The 22,788-nt window shown below is 39.1% G+C and overlaps 1 protein-coding gene across 1 annotated transcript in view; it reads left to right on the top strand.

Annotated features, from left to right (window-relative positions):
- Positions 1–22,788, top strand: part of LOC124789099 (myrosinase 1-like) — a 190,114-nt gene that overhangs the window by 153,424 nt on the left and 13,902 nt on the right. The window contains exon 10 of the mRNA XM_047256391.1: positions 9,622–9,762. Coding sequence (XP_047112347.1) covers positions 9,622–9,762 — 141 coding nt within the window. The remainder of the gene's footprint in view (positions 1–9,621; positions 9,763–22,788) is intronic.

Here is a 22,788-nt window from a genome sequence, read left to right as displayed (position 1 = left end):
TTAGCAGCATTATGTTTAATACATTCTGTTCTTCATTCTATATGGTTGCACACATTGTAACATAAGAGTACACATTGTAACATAAGTGTAGTAATGGTTTTTAGAATTTGCTGAACTTGAAATACCGGTATAATGTTCAAAGATTTTACAATAGACAGTAGAGTTGTTGGGGGCTTTGATACATGTGTCATAGGACAGTAGGCTACTATCTTAGGTATGTAAAAGCAGTTGCCTTTAGTTTATAACTGACTCATGTGAGAGCATGATGTGCCAATATGAGATATTCAAGGAATAGTTTTCATGTTGACAAGGCATGTTTACTGCTGGCTTTTCACTTTCAGTAACACCCAATGCCACAGCAGCTTTACAGTATGTTATACTAAAGAATGATATAAATATATACATAGTTGTCAGGACACATAGTACTGCAATGCATTGATTTGTATCCTTATTCTATAGCATTTGATAATGGGATAATACAGTCCTAAAACATGTTGTGGTAAATACACTCCTGGAAATGGAAAAAAGAACACATTGACACCGGTGTGTCAGACCCACCATACTTGCTCCGGACACTGCGAGAGGGCTGTACAAGCAATGATCACACGCACGGCACAGCGGACACACCAGGAACCGCGGTGTTGGCCGTCGAATGGCGCTAGCTGCGCAGCATTTGTGCACCGCCGCCGTCAGTGTCAGCCAGTTTGCCGTGGCATACGGAGCTCCATCGCAGTCTTTAACACTGGTAGCATGCCGCGACAGCGTGGACGTGAACCGTATGTGCAGTTGACGGACTTTGAGAGAGGGCGTATAGTGGGCATGCGGGAGGCCGGGTGGACGTACCACCGAATTGCTCAACACGTGGGGCGTGAGGTCTCCACAGTACATCGATGTTGATGCCAGTGGTCGGCGGAAGGTGCACGTGCCCGTCGACCTGGGACCAGACCGCAGCAACGCACGGATGCACGCCAAGACCGTAGGATCCTACGCAGTGCCGTAGGGGACCGCACCACCACTTCCCAGCAAATTAGGGACACTGTTGCTCCTGGGGTATCGGCGAGGACCATTCGCAACCGTCTCCATGAAGCTGGGCTACGGTCCCGCACACCGTTAGGCCGTCTTCCGCTCACGCCCCAACATCGTGCAGCCCGCCTCCAGTGGTGTCGCGACAGGCGTGAATGGAGGGACGAATGGAGACGTGTCGTCTTCAGCGATGAGAGTCGCTTCTGCCTTGGTGCCAATGATGGTCGTATGCGTGTTTGGCACCGTGCAGGTGAGCGCCACAATCAGGACTGCATACGACCAAGGCACACAGGGCCAACACCCGGCATCATGGTGTGGGGAGCAATCTCCTACACTGGCCGTACACCACTGGTGATCATCGAGGGGACACTGAATAGTGCACGGTACATCCAAACCGTCATCGAACCCATCGTCCTACCATTCCTAGACCGGAAATGGAACTTGCTGTTCCAACAGGACAATGCACGTCCGCATGTATCCCGTGCCACCCAACGTGCTCTAGAAGGTCTAAGTCAACTACCCTGGCCAGCAAGATCTCCGGATCTGTCCCCCATTGAGCATGTTTGGGACTGGATGAAGCGTCGTCTCACGCGGTCTGCACGTCCAGCACGAACGCTGGTCCAACTGAGGCGCCAGGTGGAAATGGCATGGCAAGCCGTTCCACAGGACTACATCCAGCATCTCTACGATCGTCTCCATGGGAGAATAGCAGCCTGCATTGCTGCGAAAGGTGGATATACACTGTACTAGTGCCGACATTGTGCATGCTCTGTTGCCTGTGTCTATGTGCCTGTGGTTCTGTCAGTGTGATCATGTGATGTATCTGACCCCAGGAATGTGTCAATAAAGTTTCCCCTTCCTGGGACAATGAATTCATGGTGTTCTTATTTCAATTTCCAGGAGTGTATATCACACATTTGCCAACTGGTACAAAGCATTCTCAATACTGAGGCATGAGACAGTTGTACGATGGCTTTATAAAAATAAAAATCCCCTGCATCTTCTGCATATTTTGTAACAACCTTTTCCCTTGTATTGAAACATCTATCAATGAAGTTTCCATACTGAAATGTACAAGTGCCATTTTCCACCCTGCAGTCCGTCTCTTTAGCTGAATGGTCAGTGTGTCCGATGATTGTGTGGATGACCCAGATTTTATTTCTGGTTGGAGGACTTATATGGGGTGCACTGAATCTTGTGAGGAAAACTGAGGAACTCAAATGGCTCTTGAGCACTATGGGACTCAACATCTTAGGTCATAAGTCCCCTAGAACTTAGAACTACTTAAACCTAACTAACCTAAGGACATCACACACACCCATGCCCGAGGCAGGATTCGAACCTGCGACCGTAGCAGTCCTGCGGTTCCGGACTGCAGCGCCAGAACCGCTAGACCACCGCGGCCGGCACTGAGGAACTGCTCAACTGATTACTAACAGATTGAAAGTTGAAAAAATCCTTCAAGAGTAGTATGTTCATCACATATCCCTCCTCTGATGCCACCATTGGCAGAGAATAATAAGGCAGTCAGTTGACTTGCTTAGCTCACGTAGGGCCACAATGCATAACTTTACTTTTTCTTCACCTTTGCAAGCAAAAGCTGTTGTCTCAGTTTATCAACGTAGCTACACAACTACAAACTAGCAGTTTCATCATATTTATTACAAGAACAGTAAATACAGCTCTAAAGCTCATGTCAAGTATCAACATAAACATATAAGTCCAATAGAGATTACTTGGTCAAAAAGACCCAGATTTTAAGTCCATCCAAGTGGTATGGGCAGGCAGGGTGCCATCCAGCAAATAGGTGCTCTCAGACCACAGTAGAGCTCTCAGTGACATTCGTATACTAAATGTTGACAACTCATTGGTAACTCAAAGACAACTCATTGTCATTTGGTTCATACACTCTCTCCCCCCTTTCCAATACACAACAAGTGATAGCCCACTGTCACACTCCAGTTCAGTGCATGTGATGCCTTTTGAAAGGTAGTGTGGTAATGCTGGTTCCCTCTGGGTGTGTTGGCACCATCTGTGAGCCTTACCTGAACTATGTGGTGGTTATGCTGTTCATGTCTGCCAAGCAGGCAACCCTGCAGATATGACTGTATCCTGGGAGGTCACAATGTTCTGTACCACTGGGATATGTGGACTGTAGTCTGGGTGAATAAGGAACAGAATGAAAACTTCAGACCAATTCAAATGGTTATAAGCACTATGGGACTTAACATCTGAGGTCATCAGTCCCCTAGACTTAGAACTACTTAAACCTAACTAACCTAAGGACATCACACACACCCATATCCGAAGCAGGATTCGAACCTGTGACCATAGCAGCAGCACAGTTCCAGAATGAAGTGCCTAAAACCACTCAGCCACACTGGCCAGCAAAACTTCAGACATTTATTAATTATAAACATGGAGTTGATAAATGAAATAATCTTTCAAAATGAGGTTTATCTTACCACAAAGCCATCCACAATTTTACAATTAAGAAACCATAGAATTAGTTACCAAAGTGATTTTAAGAAACCAGGCAAATCAGTGCAAAGGAAGCAGTATGAAATTTGTACAAATATCATACTACAACAAACTGTGCTGGGAACTTCTTAGATGGAATTCTCGGAATACAAGATTCAGTGCATAATTTCTGTATGGGCCATTAAAACAGATTGGATAAGGCATTAACTTTGGCCATCTGAAAAATAACAAATATTAGCCTTCACTGAATAATGATTACTTGCCAATGAGACAGTTTTTCCGTCACTACTAAAAATAAAGTTTGCAGAGTGGAGATTCTACGTAGTATAAAAGTTGACTTTAACTGTTTTTTCAGCAGTTATTATAAGACTGTTGATGACCTTATATCATGCCCCATGACATGATGTAGCATATACGTAAATGATTGATGCTGCACATCTCATGGATAGCAGGTAAGAGAGACAAATAGTTTACAAATTATGAATCAGCATGTTTCAACGCAATCTCATTGGGATATCTGTGTCATTTGCAGAAAGGACAGTGGTCCCATTAGTTATTTTTTCTACTAAGTCATTTACATAAAGAATGAAGACAATGGCCCCGAGTACTGACAATTGAGGACTTTCAGATCTGAGTCTTTGTGCATTACCATAAAAATGGAATTTTTTGTGCCTTTGCATCCTTTAATTTTATTTAAGTGGTTCATTAATGATCATGGAGACAAGAATGGATCCACCTGCTGCTAGGTCTTAAATTCCATAATTATTTAGTTTCTGCAACAGAATATCACATTAGTTACAGAGAAAACTTTAATAAGATCAAGGACTATCCCAGAAACATGTTTTTTATTGCCTACTGTCCTTAGTATTTCAAACAGGAAGGCAAAACTAGCTTACTGGTTTGGAGCGCAGCAAGCTGGCTGACTACTGCTGGACCAAAAGCATGAATGCCAAATGTTCCACATAAATGGAAGTCAATAGCCAAGAAATTCAAACTAAACACACCAGTAGCCACTCCATGTAGTAAAGACTTATGTAGCAAAACTACTCGCTATATATCATTTCCCATGACATGATGTAGCGTATACATAAATGATTGATGCTGCACATCTCACGAATAGCAGGTAAGAGAGACAATTAAGCCTTGGGACATGCACCAAATGATGACATCACCATGTGGTACTAAATCACTTAAATCATTCCATTTTATAGCACTCACTGCCATACTCACAAAATATTTCTCTCAAAACCCAATTAATACACCAGAAAAACAGCAAAAAAGTCAATGGTCTCAATTTTGTCTCTCTTCTCGCCCCTCATTGGTAAAGTATGGCTTCTGGCTACATGAAAAGTGTGAAAAAGTGAACCTAAAATTCATAAATGATAATTTCTTGTGGTGCTGCCAGGATTGTTTAAGGACCTGTTTAAGTGAAGAAAAGGCTAAACTCCAAAGTGAAGTAACTGCAAAAGAAACTGTTATTCAAGTGCTGCAGAAAGAAATTGAATCCCTCAAGGATGACTTGTTAGCTTTAGTAAATGAAAACAGCGAACTTAACGCCAAAAATATTGTGTCTGCGGGGACTACATTAGCAGAAACGATGAAAATCTGTGGATGCAGGGTCCCATCAGCTCAGTAACTATTTCAAAAATATTACAAATTCAAGACAAAACATCGAAAAAGAAGAGAACAAAAATTACAAAGCCATTTTAATCCATGTTGGAACAAACTCCCTCTGAGGATACAGCAAAGAGGAAATTATTAACAAATCAAAAAATATAATCCGATCAGCCAGAAAAATTTACCCTGCTTCCAGGATAGTGATCAGCAGAATCATAAACAAGAGGTCGGTGAGTGACAGCTATATCAATCGAATTAATGAGTGTTGCAGAATGAGTGTTGTGACAGAGTAAGTGCAATATTTATAAACTCAAGTAAGTTTTTGGGCAAGGAATGTCTAGCCAAGGATGGACTGCATCTAAACAGACTAGGATCGATGACCTTCAGCAAAATGTTTATGGATGTTTGTAAAACCATGAAAACTAAGGGAAACTAATATTCACTGGAGGGGATGTAAAATAAAAATGCCTGTTAGCTGAAAAGAAATCTGCTAAAGAGTGTTTAAGAAAATGTACGCTTAATACCATTAAAACAAGCAAAAGTTCTTATTTCATGCACTGGAATATAAATGGCTTCAGTTCTAAATCTTCCAGCAGCCTAAGCCATAAACTCCATGAGCTACAAATTCTTCTCTCAGAATGTAAAAACATAAAAAATATTTGTTTAAATGGACACAGGCTTAGTTCTAATACAATAAATATTATAAATAAAATTGAAAACTTCGATGTTGCAACCAGCTATTGCAGGGAGGAAAAATCTCACATAGGTTGCTGCATACTCCTGGACTCTTCTATAAGCTATGAAGTGAAAACAGATTTTCATTGTTTAAATGAAGAGTGCATATTCGAAAGTTGTTGCATAGAGCTTAAAGACCTTAATATTTTGATCATTTCAATCTATCGAATTCCGGAAAGGGCTTTAGTCACGCCATTCCTCTCTAAATTCCAGTGTTTGCTAGATAAACTAAAGAAAGAAAAGAAGAAAGAAATTGTAGTAGCAGAAGATTTTAATATAAACACTGCAAATGACAATAAAGAATCAACAACATTTATTGATTCAATTAAAAAGTCTGGTTTTAAGCTAAATTTTTCGGAGTTCACCAGAGAAAATATTCACTCAGCAACATGCATCGACAACATTGTAACAAATTACTACTTTGGTAATGTACATAAATTCTGTCTAGACTTAGGACTTTCTGATCACTCAGCCTTATTTGTGTCACTGCCAAAAACTGATAAACATAATGTAAGAAAAACATATATTAAAAGAAGCTTCAGTAAAGCAAATACTGAAATATTCTACGCAAAACTAAGTAAAGTGGTGTTTTGGGGATGGTGTTTCAACAAGTGATAACTTTAGTACATTCTTAAACAGTTCTCTTGAAGTATTTATTGAAACTTTCCACCAATGTCATATTGCAACAAAACATCGAGCAAGATAAGATGGATCACACCAGGAATAAAAATATCAAGTGAGAGGAAAAGGAAGCTACACAATCAACTGAAGTACAACAAAGATCCTGGTTTTGTAAAGTGTTAGAAACTATAAAAGTATTTTTTAAAAGTTGTGAAAGCTTCAAAACAACAAATAACAAATTCATTCTAGGTCAGAAAAATAAAACAAGAGCAGTATGGTCTGTAATTAAGTCTGAATTAGGTGTCCAAAATCATAAACAAGACATTTTATAAATCAAACTTAAAGAAAAATCGGTTGTAAATCCATCTCAAATATCTGAGTGCTCCAATGAGTACTTCATAAATGTAGCAAAATCTGATTCAGACATGGCAAATTATAAGTAGAAAGTAAATGGTTTTGGGTTAAAAGGCAATACCAGTTAATGTCTCAAAAATTCAACACAGTCTCAGCAAAATTTGTTGAAAATGTCATACTCTCCTTAAAAGACAAAAACTCTGCTGGCTGGGATGGGATACCCACCAAAATAATGAAAAAAGTTTACAGCATAATAGCTCATCCTCTCTCTCTCATAATAAACAAATCCTCTGAAGAAGGTTACTTCCCTGATCTCTTGAAATAAGCAGAAGTAAAATCATTGTTTAAAAAAGGTTCAAAAGATGATATGGGAAATTATAGCCCCATCTCTATACTCCCTGTCATATCAAAAATATTTGAAAAAACTGCTGCTTTACATATACAAAACCTCATCACACAGAATGATACCATTCCACATAACCAATTTGGCTTCCAACAAGGCAAAAACACAGTAGATGCGATAAACGAATTTATCGAAAAAATTACTTAATCACTAGATAGGAAAGCTAAGGTCACCTGTATATTCGGTGATCTTACAAAAGCACTTGACTCTGTAAAACATGCCCTGATGCTTTTCAAACTCAACAGGCATGGAATAAGGGATGTTGCTTTGGAATGGTTTGAATCATATCTCTTGGACAGGAAACAAAGGGTAGTAATCACATCAAATGTAGCACATCACTTCTCCAAGTGGAAAACTGTCACAAGGTGTTCCTCAAGGCTCAATGCTTGGACCTATTTTATTCCTGTTTTATGTAAATGACTTGCCTCTCAATATAAATACGCATTTAACTTTGTTTGCGGATGATACTTCTGCCTAGTTGAAAATGAAAATTCTGGCAATATACCACAGAGTGTCATGAATACATTAAGTAAGCTGGAAACATGATTCAGTCAAAATGGCTTAAGGCTAAACATTTCAAAACACACACATGATGGGTTTTAAAACCAAACATTCAAAAACTGAAGAAATCCGTGTCATTCACAACAATCAAAAAATAGAAGAACTTGACTCAGTCTGGTTCCTGGGAATAAACTTAGACAGAACTTCGAGTTGGAATTCTCGTATAGAATATCTAGCAAATAAATTAAGCAGTCTTGCATTTGAAATGGAAATTTTAGCCTGAGCCACTGATATGGCCACCAGGAAAATAGCATATTATAGCTACTTTGAATCGTTTATTCAATATGGAATAATTCATTGGGGAAACTTGGGAAATGTTACACGAATTTTAAAGTTGCAAAAAGGATCATTCGCAACATATGCTCTGCACAGCCGAGGGCATCATGTCGACCATTATTTAAAGACCTAACAATATTAACTGTCCCCTCTTTATACATCTTTGAGGTGGTTTTTTTTTCCTACGCCGCAGAGCTGATCTATTCAAAAAAATCATTTTGAACACTCATATGACACAAGACATAAAGAGAACTTCATGCTCACCTCTCACCACTTAAAACTGCTTGCTCAGACTCCTTAGTATATAGCCATGAAAATTCACAACACAATAGATGTGTGTGACATAATGAATATGAAGATAAATATTTTAAAAAGCAAGTTGCATGATTTTCTAATTGAAAAATGCTACTACTCTGTGGAAGATTATATGAAGGTGAAGTGATACTTTGAGCTGGACCACTAAAATGGAATAAAAATTTATGATAGTTATAGTAGATGTAAATACTGTAAGTTTGACAAATTGCAAGTAAGTAAGCGCTCCACAAAGTATTATTGTAAATGTGACAAAATTTTAAATAAGAAAATTGTAACCTTGACATGTCTCCTGTACATCTGACATATGTTCTGAAATTGTGTATGTTATGAGATGAATAAAACACATTTCACATTTCAAAGATCATCCCATTGGCTATGCAAACTGACATGTTGCTGACCTATGAGCAGTAGATAAGCACTGCCATGATGGCCAGTGGCCCTATTCTAGCTAGACTTATTTTAAAAATGTTGTACTCTTTTAAACAAAATTCTTTCACATAAAGCTGACAAGCATTTCCTATTGAACTGAACAAGCGAGTGCTTCTTCATTTCTTGTCAATGAACATCTCATGGCAGGAAAGGCAGTCCCATAACAGCTAGAGAATAAAAGAAGTGACTATTTGACATCCTGAGCTGAAGCTAAGATGATGTATTATTGCGAGAATGTGCAAAATAAACCAACCCAAAAAGTCTCTAAAGGAAACTGACTTTCTGCCCCTGAAGTAGACAGATTTGTGTATTGTGTGTAACATCAATTTTTTGAAAAAAATATTGCAGAAATAAACAGTTTCTAAAATATAACATCATCATTACATATGACTTTGTGAGTTATGCAAAATATTATAATACAATTTGCCACCACCCTGTCAACTAAACAGAAAATAATACATCGAAGAAGATGGAAAAGTTGGCTAATGTTAATCCAGATGGCAGAATCACAATAGTAACACAATCCATAACTACAAGTATTTTGCATGTTTATTTTATGCCATTATAACTATTATTAAGTATAATTTTACTTCACTTAATTTCTTCCATTTTCCATTTTGAATCCTATTTGTGAGTATGACCTGTAGTTTCAACTCTCATTCCCTAGTTCTTTCTGATTTGGTGTACATTCTTTTTAAAGAAAACAATGTTTTCTATTAAACATTAAAAATGTTTGTCAGCTTCCCTTAACATTTGCAGTATTTCTACGGGTGAAAACAGTAACATATTCTTATTTATATATGAAGATAGTGCCCTGGGGTCTCAACAAATTGCTGAACTGGATCAAGAATGAATATGACAATCCACCTGTGATGATAACTGAGAATGGCTTTTCTACAACTGGAGAAGAAGGGCTGCATGACACACAAAGGATCAACTATTTCATTGTATGTATAAAATTTCACTCTCTCAGCAATTTATTATTCTCTGTAGTTGCTTGTATTTATTACAGACCAACACAAAATTTCACTTTGTATCAAATACACTCCTGGAAATTGAAATAAGAACACCGTGAATTCATTGTCCCAGGAAGGGGAAACTTTATTGACACATTCCTGGGGTCAAATACATCACATGATCACACTGACAGAACCACAGGCACATAGACACAGGCAACAGAGCATGCACAATGTCGGCACTAGTACAGTGTATATCCACCTTTCGCAGCAATGCAGGCTGCTATTCTCCCATGGAGACGATCGTAGAGATGCTGGATGTAGTCCTGTGGAACGGCTTGCCATGCCATTTCCACCTGGCGCCTCAGTTGGACCAGCGTTCGTGCTGGATGTGCAGACCGCGTGAGACGACGCTTCATCCAGTCCCAAACATGCTCAATGGGGGACAGATCCGGAGATCTTGCTGGCCAGGGTAGTTGACTTACACCTTCTAGAGCACGTTGGGTGGCACGGGATACATGCGGACGTGCATTGTCCTGTTGGAACAGCAAGTTCCCTTGCCGGTCTAGGAATGGTAGAACGATGGGTTCGATGACGGTTTGGATGTACCGTTCACTATTCAGTGTCCCCTCGACGATCACCAGTGGTGTAGGGCCAGTGTAGGAGATCGCTCCCCACACCATGATGCCGGGTGTTGGCCCTGTGTGCCTCGGTCGTATGCAGTCCTGATTGTGGCGCTCACCTGCACGGCGCCAAACACGCATACGACCATCATTGGCACCAAGGCAGAAGCGACTCTCATCGCTGAAGACGACACGTCTCCATTCGTCCCTCCATTCACGCCTGTCGCGACACCACTGGAGGCGGGCTGCACGATGTTGGGGCGTGAGCGGAAGACGGCCTAACGGTGTGCGGGACCGTAGCCCAGCTTCATGGAGACGGTTGCGAATGGTCCTCGCCGATACCCCAGGAGCAACAGTGTCCCTAATTTGCTGGGAAGTGGCGGTGCGGTCCCCTACGGCACTGCGTAGGATCCTACGGTCTTGGCGTGCATCCGTGCGTCGCTGCGGTCCGGTCCCAGGTCGACGGGCACGTGCACCTTCCGCCGACCACTGGCGACAACATCGATGTACTGTGGAGACCTCACGCCCCACGTGTTGAGCAATTCGGCGGTACGTCCACCCGGCCTCCCGCATGCCCACTATACGCCCTCGCTCAAAGTCCGTCAACTGCACATACGGTTCATGTCCACGCTGTCGCGGCATGCTACCAGTGTTAAAGACTGCGATGGAGCTCCGTATGCCACGGCAAACTGGCTGACACTGACGGCGGCGGTGCACAAATTCTGCGCAGCTAGCGCCATTCGACGGCCAACACCGCGGTTCCTGGTGTGTCCGCTGTGCCGTGCGTGTGATCATTGCTTGTACAGCCCTCTCGCAGTGTCCGGAGCAAGTATGGTGGGTCTGACACACCGGTGTCAATGTGTTCTTTTTTCCATTTCCAGGAGTGTAATAATAATCTGTGTGACAGTATTTTTGTTCACAAAAGCCATCACTGCAAGCTTCTGTTATTTTTGTTTACATGTACTAATGACAAACAACTGTGCTGGGTTGCATGTACTGTACTTATAGCCTGAAGCAACATATAATTGTATTGGAAACACCTGATTTAAGCCATGACACAGAAACAGGAAAGAAGTAAAAATCTAGCTTCTATAACTACAATTTTAATGTAGCAGGCACTTCAGGCACTGACAGGAATGTAATATTATGAAGTTTGGCAATTAAGATACCGGACTCTTGCTCTAACTCTTTATTGAAAAAACTTACACAAGTGAATTATTGTCCTCTTCAATGTAGTCCCCTCACTGATCCCTGCAGTGCGCCATGTGAATTTTCCACTTTTGGAAGCTGTACTGCAAGTCTTTCCCTGTTATGCTGTTGAGGATAAAATGCCAACCTTAAATGTGAGAGGAGGGAAGCATTTTAATTACCACTGATGCTGAGTGGGAAAAAATATACAGTTTCACAAGTCCTGACTATAGTTGGAGAGTGGTAGTAGTGAATTCTCAATCTACCATGAATTCTCAATCTACCATTGGAGGATCAACTTAATAGTTTGGGCATCCACCATTCACAAGTACAAAAACGAAGGAAAACTAGAAAATTTCCATCACAGTTAATGAAAAGTTACATAGTAACTTACTTGCTCCATATGATATCCTTGGAAGCTGTTGCTTCAGAAAGTCCTCAAATTCTATGTTGCTATTGTAATAATCTTTAGATAAAACACAGAGTATAACACTTTTGCATCAAATTTTAAACTTGTCTGGCTGTGAGCCTTCTTAGAATCAGGTCATGTGCCTAGCTCTGTTGGAATTATTCTACACTCTAAAGTGGAACAATGTATTAACAAATTCCTCACAAAACTTTGAAAATCCACCATAGAATCTTATGAGTTCTTGAAACAATTTTATGGTGATCAATGTCTATCTCATCCACAAGTGTTCAAGTGGGTTAAGAGGTTCAAGGATGGTAGGGGAGACGTTGAACATGATCCGAAACTGGGTCATCCTTCCATTTCGAAATCTAAAGAGAATGTGGAGGTCACTAGAACTGTTCGGGCTGCCCGACCATTCAAGAAATTTTAGAACTTGCCCATATCAATAAGAAAATTGTTAACAAATTTTGCTCAATGATCTGGGCATGACAAAGGTTTGTGCTCAAGTGGTGCCAAGAATCCTCAAAAATGAGAAAAAGCAACATTGAGAGGATTGTTGTGCTGACATTCTTGAAAATACTGAAAATGATCCTGATTATCTCACAATGGGAGGCCGCCAATTGTGAAATTCAGATTCGATTCATACTGCGCATAATAAAAGCTCATGGCCAGAGGTGTAATGTGGCAAAGCACCAAGATGCACTTCTCAGCCGTTGTCGAGAAAATCGACAGTTAAAAGAAACTGTTGCAGTGAAATACTCTCTTCGATTAATAATTTTCCACAGCGACGTGGCGCAGCGGTAAGCGCTCTGGTTTGTAATCCGAAGGTCGCCGAGTCGAATCTCGCACCATGCAACTTTTTTTTTTTAGTATTTGTTTTTTGTAATTCAAATATATATATATATATATATATATATATATATATATATATATATATATATATATATATATATATAATAGAGGGAAACATTCCACGTGGGAAAAATATATCTAAAAAGAAAGATGATGAAACTTACCAAACAAAAGCGCTGGCAGGTCGATAGACACACTAACAAACACAAACATACACACAAAATTCTAGCTTTCGCAACCAATGGTTGCCTCGTCAGGAAAGAGGGAAGGAGAAGGAAAGACAAAAGGATATGGGTTTTAAGGGAGAGGGTAAGGAGTCATTCCAATCCCGGGAGCGGAAAGACTTACCTTAGGGGGAAAAAAAGGACAGGTATACACTCGCACACACACACATATCCATCCACACATACACAGACACAAGCAGACATTTGTCTATTGCATGTTTGCGGAGGGAATGTAAATAAAACTTAATGGGGTCGTTGTGAAGGTGTTGTGAGGGTGACATGGTACTAGAAGGTGGAAAGTGGAACACGAGGCTGAAATGAAAATGAAAATAAATATGAAAAAATATATGGGGAGAGATAAAGGTAAAATTAGAAAGCAAATGGAGATCTGGTGTGAAAAAAGGCGAAAAAGGGTTGGTTAGGGCTGGGCTATGTTGATCCTGTGGTGAACTTGTGTAGGTAGATAATGATGTGCATAAAGGTTAGGTGGTTGTGTTGCCGCCAAAACACGTTAAAGGGTGGAGAAATTCGGGAAAATTTCGAAAAACCTACGTGAGGATGTATTAAAAGGAGTGGTTTCGTGGTGGCAGATTATGGAAATGAAGCTAACAGTTGTTTGATGAAGAAATAATGACGTTAAAACCTGTGGGAAGCGGCTAAAAATGATCGGTGATGTGAGAAAAACGGAAATGGAAATAAAGCAAAAGTTATTAAAACTGCCGAAAGGGTTGTTTAATAGCTAAAAGGAACTGTTTGTGGACTGGAAACGGTGGATTTTATAGCAGCAAAGCGGAAAAAAAAATTTTTTTTGGTTATGGTTTCGAAGTGATTTACGTATTATTACGTATTATTGAGTGTATATCGACGGGATAAAATTGTATACTGGATTACGGTAAAAAAGGAGAAGGTGAATAGAAAGTGAAACTGCTGGCAAAAACAGGAGGAGGAAATAAGACGACAGAAAAGACTTCGAAATGTAACAGTGACAATAACAATAACGATAACAATAACAAACGTGATTGTTGGCTTCAAATTAATGATATGAATATAATAGAGGGAAACATTCCACGTGGGAAAAATATATCTAAAAAGAAAGATGATGAAACTTACCAAACAAAAGCGCTGGCAGGTCGATAGACACACTAACAAACACAAACATACACACAAAATTCTAGCTTTCGCAACCAATGGTTGCCTCGTCAGGAAAGAGGGAAGGAGAAGGAAAGACAAAAGGATATGGGTTTTAAGGGAGAGGGTAAGGAGTCATTCCAATCCCGGGAGCGGAAAGACTTACCTTAGGGGGAAAAAAGGACAGGTATACACTCGCACACACACACATATCCATCCACACATACACAGACACAAGCAGACATTTGTGTCTGTGTATGTGTGGATGGATATGTGTGTGTGTGTGTGCGAGTGTATACCTGTCCTTTTTTCCCCCTAAGGTAAGTCTTTCCGCTCCCGGGATTGGAATGACTCCTTACCCTCTCCCTTAAAACCCATATCCTTTTGTCTTTCCTTCTCCTTCCCTCTTTCCTGACGAGGCAACCATTGGTTGCGAAAGCTAGAATTTTGTGTGTATGTTTGTGTTTGTTAGTGTGTCTATCGACCTGCCAGCGCTTTTGTTTGGTAAGTTTCATCATCTTTCTTTTTAGATATATATATATATATATATATATATATATATATATATATATATCAATATAATGGAAGGAAACATTCCATATATATATATATATATTTAATAACTTGCTTTTCTAGTAAAATTTTAACTGTGGACAGTCAGTTGTAAAATATGTAAATTTCAACTAAATTACTTAATTATTTCAACTACTTACATTTGTATGCATGCCAGCAATAAAGTCACATTTTTATGCTCCAAATGACTATTTACATTATGTTATACATTACTAAACAGTTTGAATTTTTATGCTGACTTTCTGAATTTTCAAAAAGTTAATTCAACACAAAAATAACTGTTAAATAATTGAATTACTATACTTTTAAATTTGAAAATTTTGTGCTAAATGAATATAAACTGATAAATACTTTATTTCCATCACTGTTAATCATCGTTTTGTTAATGATATGATGTGTTTAGCACCAGTCCACATATAATCCTCCATTGTTCCAAATAATTTTAAATAATGAGTAATTGATGTCAAATTAAATCATACAATAACACAACATTTTATACAGTGTATCAAGCAATACACTAAAAAATGTGTATTGCATACTCCTATACACAATCCAAGACTGCTACATTACAGCTGCAACATATAAATTTCAATGAATTTTGCAGTACAACAATTTAAATTACGTTTCAGTTAATTATAAACAAATTACCTTGAATGAGATGTTATTAACACTTTTTTAATTTGCTCTCAAGTAGAGCTCTTATTTTAAATAATGGAAATGGAAATGCTGTGTGGCTAGGGCCTCCATTACGCTAGACCATTTCCCTGATGCAAGTATTTCCAGTTAATGCTACTTCGGAGACTTGCATGTTGATGAGGATGAAATGAAGATGATATGGACAACACAACAGCCAGTCCCTGAGTGGAGAAAATCTCTGACCTAGCCGCGAATCGAACCCAGGCCAACAGGTATGACAATCTGTCGCGCCGACCAGTCAGCTACCAGGGGTGGACATTTAAAATAATCATAATGAATAAACATTGTAGCTTTTCAGAAATGGGGGAGTGATAAATTTTCAAGAATATGTGGTGCAACATATTACAAAATTTCAAAGTTGCATAATTAACAAATGGCCTATTCCCATTAATTGCTAATATAAGTCAGGTAGTATATTAATTTGAAATTTAATGTGAGACAGTAAACTCACTAGTAGTAATTATTTTAAAGAACAGTTTACTACTGAAACTGGGTATAGATATAACAGTATAAAGTCCACAAAGTTAAAAATTCGAGCTAAAAATGACCTCTTCAGAGAATGTTGAATAAGGAAGGAATTTCAGACAGGAATGAGGAGGTAGTCCCATTTCAAACAGGCTCATCACTCTTTCCTTTACTGCATCTCGAACCTGGTTCATTTGAGTGCAGACTTCAGTTTTGGGTGAGGAAGAAATCGCATGCTGCTAGGCCAGGCAAGTCACTGATATATTGTTGCTTGCCAAAAACCTCTTCAGAGAACTTGTATTATGGGCCAGCGCGTTGTCCTGGTGAAGATTCCATGAGCAATTCTTTATTCCTGGCATGCATATAAATGTAAGTAGTTGAAATAATCAAGTAATTTAGTTGAAATTTACATATTTTACAACTGACTGTCTACAATTAAAAGTTTATTAGAAAAGCAAGTTATTAAATTACACAAACCGCATAAACAACTTTCCACCTTATTGGAAACCGAACTGTTAATTTTCTGTGAAAATGTATTTTTTCTATACAGTTTTATAAAATGTATGAGTACCTATAAGATAATATTATGAATTGATATTTTACTGTATAAGGAGCAGTGTAGGGCCAAAGCAGTTGTTAGTTATGGATTGTGTCATAGGAGTTTTTAATGACAGTGCAAGTTTTGGTTAGTTGGAAAGAATAAATGAAGAAAATGTGTCAGTGTATTAGTGTTGGATCATTTTATTTTTAAAAGTTAACCTACAGGCATTGTTAAAAAATTCAGCATTATCCAAAAATGCAATGTCCTAGTACATCTGCCAACCAAAGGTGAACAACACAAACATCTCTGAACTCTTTAAGATAAGTAATGTTTAACGCTCAAAAACATCAATGATTAGTAAACTCCTCAATTAATTGTTGAGGAAAATGCAGTCTGTAAATAGAAATTGGCACCAAATCCTTATGTTCTATTGGAGAGAAGGGACATTTCATGGTGCACTCACAGACATTTAAGCAACCATTTTTCCCACACTCCATACAGAAACGGAGTAGGAAGAGTCATTAATACGTGTTCCAGTGGGAAGTACCCTCTACCATAATTCCACAGTGTTTTACAGATGTTTATCTATTTTTTGGAAGTAGAAGTAGAAATATGTTTTGCTATGAAATCAATGGAAAAATGAGCTGTTTGAAGACAAAGCATAGCAATTTTGTGATTACATCAAGAGAAAAATTCATTATGGGTAAACTAAGAAATTATGAGTCAGAACTGCTAGCCAGTAACTATCTTCAGGAGAAAAGTATTGTGAGAAAAAAAAGTGTTGACTCTGTCCTAGTTTCCTCTTTACTCTTCCCCAACTTGCCCTCTCTCCTTCCTGAGGAAGGAGCAAATAGTTCTGAAAGATGGGGTAGTGTCATTATTTTTTCTTTTTATGCATGTGTTCTGGCAGTACTAAATATCTTGTGAACCCACTGCCATGCAGAAGAAAAGCTGCTCCTCCCCATTTATATTAATAGCCACTTCTACCTTCTATTGGAAGCTTCACCCCTGGAAATGATATATGTACAGCCATGACAATAGTGGTGTGTTGAAAGGCACTGCTGCTTGGCAAGCAGGTAATGGGAAATCGCTATACTTGAATTGTGGATTCGACATTTCTGCATGTTAAATGGAAGTTTGATGATTATCTTTGGATCAGAGTATATAATTCCACTTGGAACATTACCCAAGGGAGCAAAGTCTACATGAACATTATTTTTATGTCTTATATTGTGACTGTGCAAAGTCAGCATTAGAATTCCAAGATTCATAAAGAAATCTGTGCAAGGTACAGTATTTTTACTGCTCCCTTCTGCTGAATAAATAGTTTATTTACTTTAGGTGCACTGCCTCAGAAGAGAATTTCATAAGACAGCAGGAAGATCAACTTAATATGTTAACTCTCTTCTCTTTAGGTCACCACAAGAAAAGAAACTTCCAAAAGAAAAATACACTGAACGGAGCCTCTTAATTGGTTTATCTATGTGTCAACTCCATTTTAACTTTTTTTCCAGATGGATCCCAAGAAGTTTTAACACATTGTTTCATTTAGTATCTAACCATTAACGTCCATTTCTAGTGCTAACTTGCATTTTTTCCTATATGAAACTGGACATTATGAATCTTCAAGAACTGTTTTCTGTACTATTTATTTATTCATCCATCTTTAAGCATTTGCATATAATGTATGGTGTTATTAGTAATTTAAAATGGCTTTTATACACTAGGCTTGACAACTTGATGAACTTGTTAATATCGTATGGTACAGGCACAACAAATTATCAATTAAAATATGCATGATCAAATGATGAAATGATATACAAAGGCGTATTGGTAATGCATAAATAATCACAAACATGTGGAACGATACATCATTCATATTCAGTAAATCAGACTACTTTTTAACACTTTTCAGATACCTTAGATTTGTAAAAAACTTGTCACAGAACTTTTTGTGAGGCACACATGAAGGTAATGTATTAAACAGGTTTATACATACCAGGTATCCCTGCTAAGTGTCACCAGGTGTGGTTTATCTGATGTTTCAGCAGAGATTTGCAATCTCATTTTTGCATTGTGTAGCTGGAATCACCCAAAAAAAAGCAAAAAAAAAAAAAAAAAACTAATAATCATGTCTTTCATACAATTCTCATTGCCAATGGAAAGCATTGATTTGATTGTTATTACAGACTAAACTATTTTTAAAGTGAAATTTTACATGCTCATTTGATGCAGCAGCCCCAGTTAGATATTTGTTTCATTAATATGCGTTAAAAAGGACAGTAAAATGAGAAGAATATCCACTACTCGGGCAATGACTGAGCAGCACTGCTGCACAGTGGGAGTAGTCACTGTGAGCCTTGGCACTCCAATCACTGCTAGAGTACTGATTATTCTTCATGTTTTATTGTCCCTGTTAATAAATATCTATAGAACAAATATCACACTCTAAACTGCTCTATCATATGGGCAAGTAAAACTCCATTTTAAAAAAAATTTTGCTTGTAATGGGCATTCAAATTAAAACCAGTCACTAGTGTCAAGTAACGGTAACAATTTTACTAACTCAAAAATGTAGTTATACACGGTACACATACTCAAAAACAGTCATCAAAACTGTTGGCACATTTATTCCATTGCAACATTAGCTGATCGATTCCATCCTTGAAGAAGCTAGTAGGCTGCTGTCGGATCCAGGCCTGGACCCAGTAACACACTTTGTTGTCCATTGCAAATCAATGTCCATGATAATTTTTTTTAGAGGTCCAAACACATGAAAGACACTTAGTGAAAGGTCAGAACTGTACAGTAGATGTTCCAGCATTTCCCCCCAAAACTGCTACAATGTTATCTTCACTGCATTGACCGTGTGTGGGTGGGCATTATCATGCTGGAGGATAATGCCATAGCACAACATGCCTCGGAGTTTCAACTTGATGGCTCATCTAAGGTTCTGTAAAGTGGCTTGATAGAACTGGGCATTGATGGTGGTTCCCCATTCCAGGAACTTGACAAGCAGGGGGCCCTTGTGGTAAAAAAGGGAGGACACCATGACCTTACCAGAACTGGAGTGCACGGCCTTTGATTTCTTTGGAGATGGTGAAGTCGCATGTTTCCACTCCTTGCTCTGAAGGTTGCTTTCCGGTTCAAAATGGTGACACCATGTTTTGTCACCTGTGACAATACGCAACAGAAAGCTGTATTCCTCATCATGATAATGTTTCAGATGACTCAAAGACAGCACCATTAGAGTATTGCACTCTTCAGCAGTCAGTTGGTGCGAAACCCACTGTCACACTGATTTATCGAACATTCAAGTGTTGACGCATTATGGTGTGAGCAGTGCCAATGCTAACATCCAGTAACCAATGGATCTCATCCACAGTGATTCTGCAGTTGTCCAAGATTAAAGCATTCACTTCTGCGACCATTTCCAGCGTGATGACACAATGAGCTTGGCCAGCAAAAGCATTGTCTGCCAGTGACTCGTGCACTTGAAGGAATCGTTTGCGCCATTCCACAACACTTGAACGACTCAGATTGTACTCACCATACACAGCCTTCATCTATTAATACATTTCATGGCCACCAACTCCCTCCACCTCCAAAAATTGAATCACTCCTCGTTGTTCCCACTTACTCGCCTGCATGTTCGATAGTGGACAATAACTTGTGTGACCACCTTCTCTTTGACGTGAAACCACACTGGTGCTATGCAACATCAAATGGTGCACACACGTCAGTCTCTCTACCAATTGATGGGGCCACCATACATGCAGTTACGTGGTGCCATTTTACGTGTAGGGCAAAGGTAGGTTCACTGGCCATGTTTCATTTAATTGAACCTCATAATTCAACAGTTGTATCTTCAATGCTTGATGAGTATTTTATTGATGTGCTGACTGCCTTAGGCTATACAAATGAAAGTTTACTTTATATATAAAAGACAACTGCATGCACAGAGAGAGGGGGCTGTGGTATATATATATCTCCAAAACAGGAACCACATATATTTTAGTTCCTGAAATTCCAGACATGCAAAATAAATTATTTCTAGGATAATTCTGTCACAAAATAATGTCACATCTTAGATGGTAATGACAGAAAGTATAATAAGAACTAAAGAAATGTTCTTCAGATACCAGTACACATTTCTTAAAGATGCACTCAGTGTGAACACTGGATAAAATGAAAATCATGTTTAGCATCTTTAATAAGTAATGATTAATAGATAGTACATTAGTTGCAAACTAAGTATTCAATTACTAAAGGTATTCTTTGGTACTTAGCTTCAGTTTGATCATATCGTTCTTGTAATTTATGCAACCTCTGTCATATGCATAATGGACAGATTTACATGGCATGTTACAAGGCAGGTTATTTACAAATATAAGGAAATATCAACTGTGCAAGCACTAATCCTTGAGGAATATCTGAAGAGTAGCACTCAGAAACTGTCACTGTTGACTGTTGCAGTATATGATTTGTTTTTGGTTTCTGAGGAAGGAGTTCGTAAAGGAGAGTTTCAAGTTCTTAATATCATCACATCATAGTTTCGCGAGTAATATTTTATGGTTTACGGAATCAACTATCATGGCTTCAACATGCCATTTTGAGTCAAAATATGCTCCCAAAAAAGAAATAGTATTTTCTATAACCTTGACCCTTGACAGTTTGCAAGTGAAACCATATTGACACTTAATAATGGTGGTATTATTTGACAAGCACATGTCTTCGCGGGCAAGTGCTCTACCAACTGAGCTACCCAAGCACGACTCACGCCCCGTCCTCACAGCTTTACTTCCGCCAGTACCTCGCCTCCTACCTTCCAAACTTTACAGAAGCTGTCCTGCCAATCTTGCAGAACTAGCACTCCTCAAAGAAAGGATACTGCGGAGACATGGCTTAGCCACAGCCTGGGGGATGTTTCCAGAATGAGATTTTCACTCTGCAGCGGAGAGCACTTGCTCGCGAAAGGCAAAGGTCCGAAGTTCAAGTCTCGGTCTGGCACGCAGTTTTAATCTGCCAGGAAGTTTCATATCAGTGCACACTCCGCTGCAGAGTGAAAACCTCATTCTGGAAACATCCCCCAGGCTGTGGCTAAGCCATGTCTCCACAGTATCCTTTCTTTCAGGAGTGTTAATTCTGCAAGGTTAGCAGGAGAGCTTCTGTAAAGTTTGGAAGGTAGGAGGCGAGGTACTGGCGGAAGTAAAGCTGTGAGGACGGGGCGTGAGTCGTGCTTGGGTTGCTCAATTGGTAGAGCACTTGCCCGCGAAAGGCAAAGGTCTGAAGTTCGAGTCTCGGTCCGGCTCACAGTTTTAAGCTGCCAGGAAGAGTGTTTTTTGCCCACCAAAAAAATTGAGGAATCTTTACCTTAGGAAATGTGCTCTATAAAAGATTCCACGCAAATGTGGGATGTATTATATAGGGCACACATGTTGAACAGTGTAGGAATGTTGTGTTGAACACTGTCATCATACATGCCTAGGCCACCCTAATAAATCAGTCTAGTGGAGCATTGCCTGAACATGGAGCATCAAATGTTTTAAGACTTAAGTTTCATCCCCATTGTTGTAATTATGGGACTGTGTTTTTAAGGCAGCCATACATATCATACAGCCGACAATCTTACCAACAGGGAGAGAAACAATATCTTCTGATTTATGACCCAGTGCACCACATTGCAGATATTTAATTCAGCTTTTAACCACAGGAGCATCCAGCAGCACAGTCGTTGCCCACATCACAAGCACAGAAAGCCTTTCTGTGGCTTCTGGACAGAGGCACTATGAGTGCTGTTTTCATCCAGCTGTGAGCACCTTTTCATACATGCATACTTCCTGCTCCTTAACCTGATAAATTTTGATGCCACCAGATACTTATCATCAGTCGCATGTTGCAGCAGTGACAACAGCAACTATCACTGCCTGAAGCTGTTGAATAGTTGCCTCAGTGAAATATTGCACAACACTATCTGGTGGAAAACCCAAGGAGTGTATTCGCAAGATATTTAGTACTGCCAGAAGACATGTATAAAAAAAATAACAACACTATCTTATCTATCTTATCTTTCAAAACTATTAGCTGCTTCCTCAGGAAGGAGAGGAAACTAAGACAGAGTCACCACTTTTTTCTCTCACAATCCTTTCTTCCTGAAGATAGTTACTGGCTAGCAGTTCTGACTCATGATTTATTACTTTTCCCATTGTGAATTTTTCTCTTCATGTAATCACAAAATTGCTATGCTTTGTCTTCAAACAGCTCATTTTTCCATTGATTTCATAGCAAAACATATTTCTACTTCTACTTCTACAACAT

Source organism: Schistocerca piceifrons, chromosome 1 (genome assembly GCF_021461385.2).
Source record: "Schistocerca piceifrons isolate TAMUIC-IGC-003096 chromosome 1, iqSchPice1.1, whole genome shotgun sequence".
NCBI classification, from domain to species: Eukaryota; Metazoa; Arthropoda; class Insecta; order Orthoptera; family Acrididae; genus Schistocerca; species Schistocerca piceifrons.
This window is presented reverse-complemented; position numbering and strand designations above follow the sequence as displayed.